The sequence below is a fragment of the Herpailurus yagouaroundi genome, unplaced genomic scaffold (genome assembly GCF_014898765.1).
Source record: "Herpailurus yagouaroundi ecotype Mexico unplaced genomic scaffold, PumYag 182, whole genome shotgun sequence".
NCBI lineage: Eukaryota > Metazoa > Chordata > Mammalia > Carnivora > Felidae > Herpailurus > Herpailurus yagouaroundi.
In genome coordinates this window covers 7,834,394-7,851,505 of record NW_024412413.1, presented here as the reverse complement: position 1 = coordinate 7,851,505, position 17,112 = coordinate 7,834,394, and the positions used below count along the sequence as shown (strand labels likewise).

Below are 17,112 nucleotides of genomic sequence, written 5' to 3'. Positions count from 1 at the left end.
GGCTCGGGCGGGCGGCGCTGCTCGGCCCGGCCCCCTCGGCCCTCTGGACCGGCGAGCTCCGCGCCCGGCGTCCTCGCCGCGCCTCCGCCGCGCGATGTGAGGCGGCGGCGCCAGCCTGGCTCTCGGCTCGGGCGAGCTCTCTGCGGCCATTAGGGGCCGGTGCGGCGGCGGCGCGGAGCGCGGCGGCAGGAGGAGGGCTCGGAGGGTGGGGGCGCAGGTCCGGGAGGGGGCACCGGGAGGAGGTGAGTGTCTCTCGTCGCCTCCTCCTCTCCCCCCTTTTCGCCCCCGCCTCCTTGTGGCGATGAGAAGGAGGAGGACAGCGCCGAGGAGGAAGAGGCTGATGGCGGCGGCGGAGCTCCGAGAGACCTCGGCTGGGCAGGGGCCGGCCGTGGCGGGCCGGGGACTGCGCCTCTAGAGCCGCGAGTTCTCGGGAATTCGCCGCAGCGGACGCGCTCGGCGGATTTGTGCTCCTGTGCCCTCCTCCGGGCCTGGGCCCAGGCCCGGCCCCTCGCAATTGCCCCTACCTTTTCTATCGAGTCCGCATCCCTCTTCGGCCACCGCGACCCGGCGAAGAGAAAAAGGAACTTCCCCCCCACCCCCTTCGGGGGCCGGCGGAGCCCCCCAAGCCCACCCCAGGGAGCGGGGGGGGAGCCCCGGCCGAAGAAGAGATTTCCCGAGGATTCTCGTTTTCCTCGCCTGTATCTCCGAAAGAATTAAAAATGGCCGAGAATGTGGTGGAACCGGGGCCGCCTTCAGCCAAGCGGCCTAAACTCTCATCTCCGGCCCTCTCGGCGTCGGCCAGCGATGGCACAGGTTAGTCCCAGGAGCCCTGGCCTTCCACATCCCCCCCTTCATCTTTTTTGCTCGGTGCACCTTTCTTCTTCCATATTTTCTCCCTTTTTCTCTTCTTAGTTCTCTGCCTCTTGGTTAATTTTAAAGGTGTTTGAATGAGCTGGTCGAAGACGTCCAGTAGCCCAACCATTTTCTTTGCTTCCTAATACATTCGTTGCAACACTATGTCATATCGGTGTGTGTTCTGGAATTACAGCTCTTGAGTGGTGCTATGGAAATAGCCTTTATTGTTGCTTCCGTGCAGTTTAATTTTTGAAATGCCAGGGCATTTGTGTGTAAGGCTTTTTTTTGCAATTTTACTTTGAATTTTTTTGTTGTTGTTGAGAAATGAGGAATTGCGAATCCTTTCTCCTTGATTGCACTTATTCTGTTTTCTCTACTTTTCACTCTTCCTTTTCAAAATTTTCTGTTTGGCACAAGATTTTCTGTTGAGGACGAGGGTTTAAAAAATCTTGGTTTTATTTGTGTGTGTGTGTGTGTGTGTGTGTGTGTGTGTGTGTGTGTGTGTGATCCAGGATTTCAGGTTTGGTGTGATAAGGTTTAATGTCAAAGCTGAAATTTGGTTCCGATTATTTTACCTACCATTCCTAGGGGTTTTCCCCCCCCTTTTTATTTGCGTTAAGAATCAATATGGAGCGCAGTTCATTTTACATCTCCCGTTTCTTTCGTGTGAGACCAAAATGTCTGAAACTGGGGTTTTAGGTTGGGAGAGAGCAGAGGCATTTTCTTTGCAGTTTGTAGTCACTTTCTCTTGGGGGGGGGGGGGGGCGGGGGGTGGAGATACCCGATTGTGTGGAGTTCTGTAGTTGGAAATCAAAATTAGAAGTTGTAAGCACCCCAGTCATGAACTGCAAAGATAAACTGATCATACAAAAGTTTAAAATGTGTGTTAGGTTCGGTAGTTGTGTGTGTCTTTTTATGCTTTAAACCTATTTGGAGATCCATACTCGAGTGTGAAAAAAGCTCTACAATTCTTAACTTCACTCAGTTGTGGACTAAAACCCTTTTGTCAAAGGAAATTCGGGGAGACTTCCCTCCGTCATCCCCTTCTTATAATTAGTTTGGTGCTGTCTTGATGGCTAGCGATCTTCTCTTTTGCCGTCGTAGTTGTTTGAGGTGCCAGGATAATGAAGAGGAAGAATGGCTGGCCATCTGACAGTCCACAAGATGTTCCCCCTTACTCCGGAGCATCTCTTTAACTCAACGTCATCCCTCCATCTGCCAGTGAGAGTGCATAATGGAGTTAAATGTACCCTAGGAGTTTGTAGAGAACTTCTAAAGCATGTTTCTAAGTAGACTTCGTTTCAGAGGGTGAAAATGTAAGGATGTGGCAAATGCTTTGGATTCTTTGCTTTTATGGGAAAAATGTGTCCTGAGTTTCAGATAACCTGCACAGATTGAGGATTTTTGCTTAAGTTCTTTACTTTAGACATGTAAAATTGGCAGTGTGAGAACTTTGATCTATTCTTATTCCCTGGACTTTCTGTAGTCTTCACGGATTTTTTTTTCTCTTACTTGCCTTTTTTCCCCCCTCAACATTGTTACACATATCAAGCGTTGTATTCCTTTGCACTTACTAAAATGTTCCAGAGGATCTTCAGATCACCTTTAGACATATTTCCACCTGTAGCTTTTGTGTTGTTTTCTTTAGTTTTTTTTGTGTGGTGTGGTAGTGGGTTTTACGTTGGAGTTCACCAGAGACTTCGGATGTTATAGAGAAAACTTCTTTAATGTGTGTCATTTTGATGACTCCTGATTTGAGCAGCTTAGTCTTGGAGTAAATGGAGTAACGCAAGGCCTGGAAGGCAGGCTGTGCTCTGTTGTTCAGACACCTCTGTTCAGGTGCAGTGCTGCATTCTCCATTTTTGATCTGAGCTAACTCATCTCAGTAGTATCTCACCTGTCCGGTACACAGAAACTGTTTTTTGCTACTTGAAATATCTTTGGATAATTATGAGTCCTAAATGTATCATGTGGGTTTAGTAGAGTAAAAAAAAAAAAAAAAAAAAATTCCTCAACATTGAGATGAACTCAGTCCATTCTCGTATTAAGAGTTTATTTTAGTATTATACTTGATATTAGTATTTACAGAAAGTTACCTTTCTCTAAATTTTGTGGGAAGGGTTTCACCCCCCCCCCCCCCCCCATTAAGATTGTACTCCAGGAATTCTTTGGTGTCCAGTTTTTAATCCTAATCAGTCTGGGTTTTTTTGTTGGGGGATGGAGGGAGGTGGTTATTAAGAAAATACTGTCACTGTCGCCTTGTGAACTTAATTCAGGTTGGTGACCTTTTTTTTTCCCTTTGTTTTTCTTTCCCCCCTGCAGCCAGCACTGTGTAGTGTAGTTTGCAGGGAACTTTTAACAGAGACACTTCACTTTAAAACTTTAAATTTTCAAACATGTAACTCTCTACGTTTTGACTTTTGAGTCATTACCTGGATATTTCATAAATGTGAAAGTAAGTTCTTTGGTCCTCAATTATGAATTTTATCTAGAACTGGGTCAAAATGATCCCAACATTCTAGACATTAGAAACTTTTTTCATGATCAGGGCTTGCAGTTCTAGTAGCATAAGTGTACCTAACAAGAGTGTTTGTGTATGCCAGTTTCATAGGAAAAAAAACTGGAGCCCAACTGGGTTGACATACTACAGTATTAACAAAACAAATTAGTGTTTAAATCCCACCTTCTGAATTTTTAAGGTTGGCCACTGATGCAGAATAAAAATGACTTCTCGTTAGACAGTCAAAGATTCTTCTAAAACATTTCCAGATTGATTCAGATATCTTGAATTAAGTTCAAGTTTTATGTGTTGGAATGAGGAGGAAGAGACTTATTTTTTAGCTTTTGCATCTTTTTGTTTCTGTTTCAGTATTTGTAGTTGATCCATTTGATCCATTGAAAATTTAAGTTGGTATGGTTAGATCAGAACTATTTGATAAATCAAATGACTTTATGTCCCCCCCCCCCCCGAAAATGATAAAAGCCATATGTAAAAATATTTTGCTAAAATTATTGAACAGAAAGGTTGACAGGTAAGTCCTGAAAATATTTCTTGAACCTATTTCTAATAACCTGAGGGATGGGCATGATGAGGATGATACTGTTGCCTTCGTTGTTCACTGGATATAATCTGTGGCTGCTTTGTAACACTTAATGCTATATGCACTGAAAGATCAGACTCTGGAAAGACGGTTGACAGTGCGAAGATCTGGCATTTAAGTGAAGATCCTTCTGGTCTTGGTACAGTTTTGTGGCCCTACTGTGAACTCAAGTGTCAGAATTGGCTTGGATTTTATGCCTATTTTTCATTTGAGGCACAGAGCAGATAGTATATAAACTATATCATCTTGATCGCTAGATTACTGTACATAATAGAGAAGTGGCAAGGATTTTTTTTTAATGTCAGTTATTATTTCTCAAAACACTCCTGTGGATTAGTGGTTTATTATCCTGACCACGATATTTTTGGTGGAAGCCATTTCTTTTTCAGCTCTTAAACCTGTGATGCTATGTTTTAATTTTATTTTTTAGGGATGTGTGTTTAGATTAGAGTTCAGCTTCTGGAGTTTTTCAGTTATGGCTCCTTGGTTCACTGAGGTATTGCTGACCTCAGTGTTAAGTTGCAAAACATTTTATTATGTGCCTTGAACTCTGTCAATTGCTTATTTTCAAGGCTTTGTAAGTTCATTTATAGGGCTTTAAGAAGGCTGTCTGTGGTTGATAGTGAGATGAAGTGACTTTTGTTAAGTTGTAAATCTTGTATGTGTTACATACAATATGGGTGCCCTTTTCCAGCAGAAATTCACGTTCTCTCACAGAGCTGAGAAATGTATCCGTTTGTCCAGTGAATGTATAAAGGAGAGAGGAAACCGCTTCTGCCTTGATTGCCTTTTGGCATTTTCTGTTTTACTTTGTTTTTCCACCTTCTCCTTAGTCTGTTCTATAAAAAGAGAGATAAATTGAAACAAGAAGTTAAAAATTAGTGCCTCATGGTGTTTGTAGGGACATTAAGTGGTAAATAGGAAAGGAAAAAGAAAAGAGTAGGAAGAATGTTGCAGATACAAGTGGGAGTGTAAAATACCTCTTCCTGGTATATTTACAAAAACAGTTCAGGAGCTGTTCTGCCAATTCATCCACCCAACAATTAATAGAAAAATACGACATGCTTCTTTGTGTTTTCTGCACTTTTAGTGTTTCATCCTTTGAGAATTGCTGAAATTGAAATTTTTAGTGTGGCAAACATTAGGGAAATTAATGGGCAAGTTGAAACTGAAATTATACCAAGTGTAAAAATTTTAAAACACTGAATTTTGCAGATGATTTTTTTATGTGATGGGTAGTAGTTTTCTTCTGAAATTTTAGTAGGAAATGTTTTATTGCACAGTTCTCAAAGGTTTAAGAGAATGAATACTGAGGTGTTAAGCCTTTTCTGAACAGTTTAGATATAGATCTTATTTCATAAATGCTTCAAAAGGCAATTAGCAATAATTTAGTTGAGAGAGAAAGGAAAACTAAAACTACTGAAAAAAAGTGAGCAGTTAAAGAAAAGGAGTTTTGGAGTCTATTTTAGAGTTCAGATCCCAGACCTGCCTTTATTAACTGTGAACCTTGCGCGAATTACTGAACTTTTTCTCAGCTTTCTCACCTGTAGTACCCACCTTACAAGATTGTGGGGAGGAGTAAATGAAAATTCTCTTTACTCAATGCTTAGGGTAGTGCCTGTTGCAGCATAGTATGTGCTAATTCTGTTGATGGTTTTTAACCTTACTACTAAATATACAACAACAAAGCAGTGGTAGATTTTTTTTAATGGATTTGTAGACAGACTGGATAAAGAGAAAGCCAAGTCATGAAGTTCAGAGAGGAGAAGCCTTAGAAGTAAAGCTTATGGTGCAAAGATTAAATTTCTAAAGAGTATAAGAACATGGTAGCAGAGATTAAAATAAGACTAGAAGTACTGTATGTACTGTCACATAGGGTGTCTTGTATATGTAAGTAATTGTATATGTAAGTGGAAATCAACAAGTATTTAAAGCATAATGAGAAATCAGAAAGCAGATTGTTCTTACTGTAAATGCTCAAGAATGGCTTTTTGCTAAAGAACTGTGTGATTGAGCACCATTTTTTGTTTTGTATTTGCTTCTCTGCGTTTTAAAGGACTTTCTTAAAAAAGAAGAGGGAGAAGAGAAGAGGGGGGGGGAGTGCAGTACTTTTCAAATTTTTTGACCACACCCAGTAAGAGCTGTATTTTACATGAGTACCAGAGACCCTGTCTCAGCAAGTGGACAAACTTACCCATACTACTTGTAGTATACTATGTATGATGTTTCCTTTTCTTTCTTTCTTTCTTTCTTTCTTTCTTTCTTTCTTTCTTTTCTTTTCTTTTCTTTTCTTTTCTTTTCTTTTCTTTTTTCTTTTCTTTTCTTTCTAGTGCTGGTTGTGGCCCATTGTATTGATTTCATGACCCACTATTGGCATGTGACCCACAATTGAAAAATAGTGGCTTAGAAAGGTTGACAAGCTGTCATTGGTCTCTATTGGGCCAACACTTTCTGTATACTAGGCATTTATCATCAGAAGGGAATACTCTGGTAATCCAGACAGACATAGACCCTTCCTTCCGTAGCTCATAGATAAGGGTGGAAGAGCTACATTCAAGACTGATGTGACCAGCATTATATTGAGAAGTACTGTGTACAGTGGGAGAAACTGGAGGGCCTATAACCTGTAACTGTTGTTCCTCTGGTGACTGTCTTAGAGGAATTGGTGTCTGATCTTGAGATCTGAAGGATAGGTGTAATAGGGTTAGTAAGAGTGAGCCCAGGCTGGGAACAAGAGTATGGCCTGTTCAGGGAACCTATTAAATTCTATCTGGCTGGGGGGATAGCAAGAAATACGACCATAGAGGTGAGGATGGGGCCACCTTTGCTTGCCTTATAATGCTTATTGGAGTTTAGACTTTACATTTTAGCACTTTTAAATGGATGGGGCAGAATTGTACTTCATGATCGACTAAAGTGAGGAATGCTTTGGAAAGGAACAGGGAACATATGATGCAGGAACACCAGAGAGATGGCTGTTTTAGGATTCTAGCTGTGGTGAGTGTGGCCTAAATTGGTAGATGGAAAGCAGTGAAAAGATTAGAGAAAGGTAGGTGACCAACAGAAGTTGGTTGATTAATTACAGGTTAGGATATTGTGATAGAGAGGGATCAAGGATAATTCCCAAGTTTCAAGTTTGGATAGTTGGGTTGGTGAGGTTGCCATTTACTGAGATAGCAAACATAGGAAGTGAAGTATTTGTGTGTGAATGTGGTGGGGGTTAGGGGTTGTGATGAGTTAAGTTTTGAGCATTTTGAAGTTGTGTGATTCTCCTGAGTGGAGTAGTCAGTATTCATTTAGTGTGCCTTTCTCTCCTTTCAGCCAACAAACATTGACTGCCCACCAAGTTTTAGACCCTTGGAAATGTAAAAATGAATCAAAGTACACTTTCTGCTCTCAAAGCATTTAGGATCTGGTGGGGTTGGCATACTTGTCCACACAGTTTTCCTGAGTTACACTCTGATACGTGTTTAAAAAAAAAAAAAAAAAAAAGGTTGTGGATGAAGGTAGTGGATAGGGATTGTTTCTGACAGGCCGTGTTTGGAGGACTGGGGGAAAACTTCAGAGAGTGTGTATTTGAACAGAGGCAGGAGAACTTGAAGATAACTTCCCTTAGAAGTAGAGAAAGTTGGAAGAGTATTTGTGTCAGGTGGAACAAATACGGGTAGCTCTGGTGTGACTAGAACATAGACTGTGGTGGTATGTTTTCATGTGAGACAGATGGAAAAGGATTTTGGTGTCCTATTATGAAAAGACAGAAATGTGATAAAGAGTTTGACATTTTTTACCATCAGGAAAAAAAAATTTATGAACAAGAGAGTGACATGGTCAGGGAAGGGGGAAAGATGAATTCTGGTGACACTGTACAGGATCCAGTAGCAGGCAGGGATGGCAGGAATACTAGGGGTATGTCACTTGTCTTTTGAGCGCACTTCATTTGCCTTGGAAGTTTTTTGGTAGATTGTAATTATTGATGTGAATTGTTTATTTAAGGTCCCAGGTTTTGTTTACCAGTTGTCCTAAATGTAGAAAATACAGCAGATAACTCAAAAACCAATCACTCTTCCCTTTTTCTTTACAGAGAGGCAGTCTTTCAGAATTTTTTTTGTTTTTGTTCTTTGGAGAGATGGTATGATAGCTCTATCATCTAGGATCCCCTATAGGCATTTCATTCCTTTAGAGCAAACCCCAGTCAAGCAAACAAATCCTAGCCTCACTGCAAAGCTTCTCCCAAGATGTTACCACTACTCAAAATCAAGAAATTGTCAAGGGCGCCCAGGTGGCTCAGTCAGTTAAGCTCCTGACTCTTGATTTCAGCTCAGGTCATCTCACAAGTGGTTAGATCAAGCCCCATGTGGGGCTCTGCACTGACAGTGTGGAGCCTGCTTTGGATTCCCTTTCTCACTCTGTCTGTACCTGTCCTCTGCTCTGCTCGTGTGCACTCCCCTGCTCTCTCTCTCTCAAAAATAAATAAATGTTAAAAATAAAATGATCAGAGCTAGATAAGTGAGCGTGTGGTTTAGGTTTAATATGAACGTGTTGTTTACTTGATTCTTAAGGTAGGATTTTAATAAAAGTGTCCTCACCTTTGAATTAATTTCACACCAGGAAGTGTCACTATATTAATAAATTGATAAAGAGCAAGGCAGGCCACACATCTGATCAATCATAGCACTTCATCTTTGTTTAAATGTTGTGACTTAAATAAATGTGGTGGGATTAAGAATCAACTTCAAGTAAGTCACTTGCCAAAGTATAGTTGCACCTTTTGATGTCATGGTTGCAGGGCAATGTTAAGAATGCATATTTTGAAATTTGCTTGCACTTCTGCCCTTTGACCCTGTTGGATTTCAAAATTTAACAGTTGCTAACTTGCATGGCTTTGTGATCCTGTGTAACCTAATATTACCATCTTCTATCCAAATTTGTGTATAACTCACAAATTGTTGCCAATTGTTTTGAAATGTATTAGAAGTCATATCTGTCTTTCCAGCATGGATATTTTATTTAATTTTCTTAGTCTTTGAAAAGTAGTTTTAAGTGTTTGTTTTAAGTTTTAAGTGTTTGTCCATTTTTCTCAGTAGGTGGACTGTTTGTGATTAGATTAATTCTGCTTCCTTTACAGAGTATCAAATACTGTTTTTAATAAAGTACCAAATAAAAGTTAGGAAAGTTGTTTCAACCTAATTAATTCCTGAAGTTTGCAAATTTTTCTTATTTTTTTGTTTTTGTTGTTTTTGCTTTTTTTGTTTTATTTTATAATAAAACTTTGTTTAAATTTTATTTTTTATTATATTTTTTAAAATTTACATCCAAATTAGTTAGCGCATAGTGCAACAATGATTTCAGGAGTAGATTCCTTAGTGCCCCTTACCCATTTAGCTCATCCCCCTCCCACAACCCCTCCCGTAACCCTCAGTTTGTTCTCCATATTTATGAGTTTCTTCTGTTTTGTCCCCCTCCCTGTTTTTATATTATTTTTGTTTCCCTTCCCTTATGTTCATCTGTTTTGTTTCTTAAAGTCCTCATAGGAGTGAAGTCATATGATTTTTGTCTTTCTCTGACTAATTTCACTTAGCATAATACCCTCCACTTCCATCCATGTAGTTGCAAATGGCAAGATTTCATTCTTTTTGATTGCCGAGTAATACTCCATTTTGTATATATACCACATCTTCTTTATCCATTCATCCATCGATGGACATTTGGGCTCTTTCCATACTTTGGCTATTGTTGACAGTGCTGCTGTAGACATGGGGGTGCATGTGTCCCTTCGAAACAGCTCACCTGTATCCTGTGGATAAATGCCTAGTTGTGCAATTGTTGGGTTGTAGGGTAGTTCTGTTTTTAGTTTTTTGAGGAACCTCCATACTGTTTTCCAGAGTGGCTGCACCAACTTGCATTCCCAAAATTTTTCTCATTTTAAAGACTGCAGTGTTTTTAAATATCATGCTTCTTCAGCACCCCAAACAGCTGAATTAATAATGTAGGAGTATCCTAAACCAATAAGAATGAGAGATCTTTATGAGCTTGTCAATGTCTAGCCAGACTGTTACCAGATTTTTAAAGTTCTGAAGATTTGGCTTTCGTTTCCCTCCTTACTTTTTAAAATCCTGGGTGCCTCCCCTGTAATAGGGGCTCTGAGCATTCCGATGTCTGCCCACCTTGTCACTCACTTTGCTCCCCCTACTTTGAATTCTTTCAGTTACTGAACTGGCTGAGCTTTCCGTGTTCACAACCTATTCTCTCTCTTTAATTCCACAGTTCACCTGTCCAGCTCCTTATCCTCTGGCCTCACCAATGAGTTAGAGGAAAGAAAGGTTTTGAGATTTGGAATGTGCATTTTTTACTTAATTTATTAATGTTTATTTTTGAGAGAGACGGAGACAGTGTGAGCGGGGGAGGGGTAAGAGAGAGGGAGACACAGAATCAGAAGCAGGTTCCAGGCTCCGAGCTGTCAGCACAGAGCCTGACGCGGGGCTTGAACCCATGAACCATTAGATTATGACCTGAGCTGAAGTTGGACGCTTAACCGACTGAGCCACCCAGGCACCCCAGGATTGTGCGTTTTTTAAAAAGCATTTGAATGCCATAGAGAAAACGAAATGAGAGGCAACGGATGAATTCTGTCTTCTGCGTGGATACTTTAGAGTTGACTAGTTTCAGAACACTATGGGTGTTTTGCTTAACGTGTACAGTTTAAGAGCAGAACTGAGTTTTTATTTGACTTCATTTTATCTGAAGCACAAAAATATGACTGTTTATCCAACAAATGTGTGAGCTTTCTAAATGGGGCGGGGGAAGATGTATAACTAGGAAGAGGTGCTATTTAGTAGAATAGATTTTGAGCCACAATTATTTCAATTTTAAGTTTCACATCCTAGTTGGTAACTTTTTTTAAAAAAGCCTTTTATGCTCGCAGTGCAGTGTGTGGGATTATATTAATAATTCTAATTTTGAAGGTTATGCTTCATTTATATATTTCATGGTGGGTAATAGTTGTCTAATTCCTCATATATTATGGGATCATCTTGATTTTTGGAAAGGGTAAGTATTCATTTTATAAGAGATTATATGGCTAAATCCATATACCAATATAGAAAACACCAAGGGTAAGCTACAAAATCAGTATGTAATAAGGAAAAGATGTTTTGACTCAACACCAGTTTCCCACATATTCAGTCCAAATTCATTTTTGTTTAGATTGTTGCATTTCTAATACTTGATCCATTGTATTCTAAACTCATGTATTCTAAACTTTGCAAGTCAGATTTAAATATGTCCTGTCAGTCACATTTGTATCACTGTGTTTAGATTGAATATACACTGAAGTGAAGGAACATTTTACTCGGGGCGCCTGGGTGGCTCAGTCAGTTACGTGCCCGACTTTGGCTCACTCAGGTCATGATCTTGCAGGCTGTAGGTTCGAGCCCCACATCGGGCTCTGTGCTGACCGCTCAGAGCCTGGAGCGTGCTTGGGATTCCGTGTCTCCCTCTCTCTCTGACCCTCCCCCACTCATGCTCTGTCTCTTTCCATCTCTCAAAAAAAATTAAAAGAAGCATTTTATTCCAAGTTACTTTGTATTTGAGCATCATTAAAGGTATATGGGAACTTGTCAACAAGCTATTTGGTAGAAATAGCCCAGTAATGGTGTTGATGGGTTGATAATTTTAGTAATCAGGAAATGTCTTACTGGAGATAGTGTGAGTTGATTGACCAGTTGTTTCTGATACTGTTTTGTAATATTTGCCTTAGGATAGTTTAAAAGGTAATAGAATAAATTTGATTTATAAATTTCTAATCCTAGAGAAAGGGGGGAATTAAGCAAATATTTACTAGCTTAGTTTAGTATCTAGAAAAGGTCATTGTCTTTTACTTTCTTACCTCCTACTTTACAACTGCACTAAACTGCCCTTACCTAGCTTGCTAAATAATCTTCTAATATCTACATTCAGTAAATTCTCTCTGAAGCACGGGCACCACTAATATTTCCTTCTTGGAACCTGGTTTCCAGGACAGTATTCCTGGTAGGTGGGCTGGGAATGTTCGGTTTCAACATCTTCTGGTGGTTAAGATCATTGTCCCTTAAATACTTGTTTATCTGATGACCCTCTTCATTGATGTCCAGTGGCATTTCTCATATCACTGAGTACTTCTCTGGATTGTCCATCCAGATAGCTGTACCTCTATATATCCTCTTAGGTTGTCTAACCCCAGAAATTTAGGAGTCATCCTTGTCTTTTTTCTCAACCCATTACCTGTAGTCCAAAAGAGTTCTTTTGTTTGGCTCCTTTGCTGCTTCTGCCCTTTCAGTACTTCTCCAGAATTAACTGCTAGTTTTTGTTATTCTCCAGCAGCAGCCTTCTAACCAGTCTCTCTGACTCTAGCTTGTCTGTCTAGTTCATTCTGCATCCTGTTTGCCTGAGTGGGCTTTAATAAATACAAATCTGTTCATATCATATTTTTGCTTAAAATTCTTCACGTCAATTTTCTCTTTAGAGTAAAAATCCCAAACTCTTGTTAAAGGACCCTCTAAATTTCTTGTGTTTGTTGAACATCTAAATTTTACTCTCCTGATCTGAACTAATCCCTATGAAGGGCAACTTGAGATGGGGGCCTGAGAAGATGACTTATTTGAATCTTTATTTTTTCCCTTTCCTTGAAGGGAAAGAAAGAACTTGTAGAGCTCAGTAAGCGGCATGAAATTGAGGCTGATCAATACTAATCCCAGTGTTCAGTAGGATTTCTTTAAATTGTGACAGTAAATTTTTGATAATTTTTTTCCCCCTTGCATCTTCACACATACCACTTTTAGTTTGGGACTTGCTTTTCTACTAGTTTTAGACCATGGTTTTCATTTGCTGTTTGTGACAAAGTCGTGGCTAAGGACGCGCTCTGGAAGTGATCTTGGCCCTTCCCTCTGGACAGAAGGTTCTGAAATCTCTCACCAGGCATTCAGATTCTCTATCACTTAGCCAGGGACACCAGAGTCTTCTGCGTGAGTTTACCTTTCTCAGTAAATACTTGCTAGCCCTAAAAACACAACAACAACAACAATAAAACTCCACGAGGGAGGTAGAAGTTTTATTATCTTTTGATGGAAGAGGTAACTTGAGCTTGGTAAATGAAGTCAGCTCATAGAACTGGGTTTAAATCCAAGTATTTGGATTCCTTGTAGTGCAAAGTTACAGATACTAGTGATAGAACTAATGGTGTTTAGGAATCATAAATGAGAGCTTTGAGGCACAATCAAAATAGCTTAGGAATAATAATGATAGTGATATTAGATGAAATAATAGGGTCCGTTTGATTAGAGGTCAAAGTATATATGACTTTTACATAGTCTTCCACATTTAATCAGTATAGCTGTTGAAAATGTTTTACAAGTAGAGGTCAGAGAACTTTTTATAAATAACCCGGGGGCGCCTGGCTGGCTCATAGTGCGACTTTTGATCTCATGGTTGTGAGTTCGAGCCCCACATTAGTGGTAGAGATTGCTTAAAAATAAAAAAAATAAAAAAATTTTAAGTTCTAAATACCCAGTCAGATATAAATAATTATAGGATGCAATTTTAGAGTTGCTGGTCTGTGAGTATATGCTAGATCCTGTGAGAAATGTAAATATTTATTAAGTGCAACTCTGGTCCTTCAGATATTCATAGTTTGGTAGTAAGATGCGCACAAGTATTTAGCCATAACAAAAGATAGAAGATAGGAAGTGCATAGTTGAGGTTGAGAGCTATCTTGGGAAACAGGAGTATTGGGATCAGTCTTTGAGTTGAAACCTGAGTAATCTCATGTAGTAGTAACTACAATTTAGGTCTGTTGAAAGTACAGGATTGCCATTAAAAAAAAGAACAATCCTAAACTTTTATTTTCAGGTTCTACCAATGTAAACCCTCCTGTCTGGCTTCACAATGGAGTGTAACTTCGTAATGTGATGTTAAATGTTTTGCACAAACACATAACAACCACATGCAGCAGATTTGGCTGTAGTACCGGATTAAATTAAAATCCTTAGGATTCTAGGGCCTAAAGTAAGACTTCCATATTACTTTCTGTTTATTTTTTAGAGAGAGAACACTCGTGTAGGTGGGGGATGGGGGGGGGAGCCAGAGAAAGAAAAAATCTTAAGCAGGCTCCATGCTCAGCGGGGATTGATCCTACTACCCTGGGTTCATGACCTGAGCCAAAATCAAGAGTTGGACACTCAACCGACTGAGCCACCCAGTCGCCCCAAGACTTCTGCATTACTGAAGTTGATTTTACTTCGTGCATTCTGTATATGTCGCTATTACCTACTTCTGAGATTGTTGAAAGGATTAGTGAAAATATACAATTACTGAAGTGCCAAGAAAAATGCTTGACACGTTGAAAGTACCTGATAAAAGTTTGCTCTCATTATTAGAAGACTGCTTTGTCTTCTAATTGGGTAATGATTCCATTGAGTAATAATAATAATAGATGAAACATTTTCATGGAATTTAATATGTGTCAGGTATTATTCTAAATACTTTACATATATTAACTCATTTAATCCTCACAAATAACCTATGAAGGTAGGTACCTTCCTGTTTTACAGAAGTGGAAACAAGGCTCTTCTGTGTATACTTGAGAATTCTCTTGTCTCGTTCTCTGAAAAGCTTTTAGGATTTTGATTGACATTGCATTGAATGTGTAATTTTTCTTGTATTATTGCTTTGGCTAGATTCTCTAGTATAGTGTTGAATTAGAAGCATTTGTCATGGTATCTTTGTTTTGTTCTGATGCTAAAGAGACTTTTGATGTTGGTCCTTTAATGCATATTTGCTCTCAGTTTTTAGGTTTTGGAAGAAGACTTTTCATCAATTTAAGGAAGTTCCCATCACTTTCTTAATCGCTGTCATTTTGGGGGGAGGTTTTTGGTGTGATTGGGCATTGAATTTTATACAGTGCTCTTCTTACAGCCATTGAGATGAATGTTACATTTTCATTCTCATTTGTTAATAATATGATGAATGGCATTTATAGATACTCTAAGCTTCTAATGCAAACCTGTCCCCCCTAGATTCCTGACATTATCCCAACTTTATCATATTACATTAAAATTTTTATTTTTATTTTTTTTAGAGGGAGAGAGACCACGAGTGGGGAAACGGGGGCAGAGAGAGAGAGAGAGAGAGAGAGAGAGAGAGAGAGAATCTTCAGCAGGTTCTACCCTCAGCGCAGAGCCCAGCATAGTGTCCTAATCCATGACCGTGTGATCATGACCTGAGCCAAAGTCAGGAGTCTGATGCTCTATTGACTAGCCACCCAGGCACCCCTCATTAAATTACATTTTAAAGACGTTAATGAATTTGATTTGTCTGTGTGGTTTTTGTTTTTTGTTGTTGGACTCTTCTGTGTTCATGATTTTCTTATACTGGCCATGAATGATTTATAGAGTATTCTATTTTATAGAAATATTTGTAAACGGTTGAATTGTCTTTTACTTGAAAGTTCAGTAGGACATGGGGGTAAAAACATTTAGAACTCGTGTTTTCTTTATGGGAAGATTAACCAATGATTAAGACAGACTGTTTTTTTAATAGTAATAGGATTATTCAGGCTATGTCTCTTTCTTTTAAACTAATTTAAATGGAAAATTTCAACTTAATAGAATAGTGTAAAGGAACTCCCCTATGCCTTTTCCTTTAAGTTACTGATATTTTTGCACACACATACATACTTCCTCTTTTCTTTTTTTGCTGAAGTGTTTTATACCAAATCCTAGACCAGTCATTTCACCAGAAATACTTCAATATGTATCTCTTAGTTAAAAGGATTTGTTTTAACACAGTAACTATGCTGTTATCACACCCAACAAAATTGATGATTTATTATTACCGACAACTCAGCCATATTTTATTTTCCTGATTTTCTTCTTAAAATGTGTGGGTTTTTTGTTTGTTTTTTTGCTTGTTTGTTTTTACATTTGGTTCGCAGGATCCAAATAAGTTATATCTAGTTGCTGGATCTGGTGTTTTTCCTTTTGTGTCATTGATTGGTTGCAGAAACTGGGACATTTATCCTATATAATTTCTTTTCAATTAAGATTTGGTGAATATTTTCTCAGGAACGTATCTATTTTTGGCCCTTGCAGTTTTTTATTACTTTTCTTCAAAGAACCAACTTCTTGGGGCACCTGGGTGGCTCAGTCAGTTAAGTGGCCGACCTCAGCTCAGGGATTGTGAGTTCAAGTACCACATCGGGCTCTCTGCTGTCAACACAGACCCAACTTTGGATCCTCTGTCTCCCCTCTCTCTCTGCCGCTCTCCCTCTCAAAATTTAACATTTCAAAAAGAAAAAAAAAAAAGTGCTGGGTGGCTCAGTTGGTTGATCAACCGTCCAACTTCAGTTCGAGTCATGATCTCGCAGCTGGCTCTGTGCCGATAGCTTGGAGCCTGGAGCCTGCTTCTGATTCTGTATCTCCCTCCCTGTCTGCCCACCCCTGTCCCCTGCTCAAGCTCTTTCTCTCAAAAACAAACATTAAAACAAACAACCAACCTCTGGTTTTGTTGTTACCCTCTCAGCTGTCTGTTTTTCTCTTCCATTGATAATTGTTTTTATCTTTGATCATCTTGCTATTAATTTTTTTCTAACATAACTTGGCTACTTACTACTTTTTAGCTTTATTTTAAGTTTTGAAATGTATTTTATTATTAATGTTTCTTTTGTGATTTCCTCTTTACCTTCCCACTACGTGTATATATATACTTTAAAAATTTCCAAATGAGCACAGATCATTTTTATTTTTTCCTAAACACTATAACTAAACTGATGATGGGATATTTCCTTGTATACTCCAGGGGAAAAGTAGAATGCAAAATTGTTCATAAAATATGTATGATCTTAGTTTTGTGAATTATGTAAATGGAAACAATGAAGGAAATATACCCATATATTAAGCAGTTGTCTTTCAGTAGTGATACATTAGGGAAGTTTTATTTGAAACCTTATTTGTATTCCAAAACACCTAAGACACATTTTGTTTTTATGATGGTGGAGCACAAAATGATTTTTCAAAAGGAAAGAATAATACTATAGAAGTCTGGACTCTGAATCATGCCCTGAGATCCTGGGGTGTGATTCAGGGCAATTAAAATAAGACCAGATGCTTAAGTGTGTTGGGACATT

The 17,112-nt window shown here is 39.1% G+C and overlaps 1 protein-coding gene across 2 annotated transcripts in view; it reads left to right on the top strand.

Moving 5' to 3' along the window:
- The first annotated feature begins 55 nt into the window (after positions 1 to 55).
- The window catches only part of EP300 (EP300 lysine acetyltransferase), an 84,059-nt gene continuing 67,002 nt past the window's right edge, over positions 56 to 17,112 (top strand). Inside the window, exon 1 of one of the 2 annotated variants that reach the window (XM_040490730.1) lies at positions 56 to 813. In XM_040490730.1, the coding sequence (XP_040346664.1) occupies positions 720 to 813 (94 nt within the window). In that variant the 5' untranslated portion in view covers positions 56 to 719. The remainder of the gene's footprint in view (positions 814 to 17,112) is intronic. The other variant, XM_040490729.1, reaches the window with a different exon arrangement.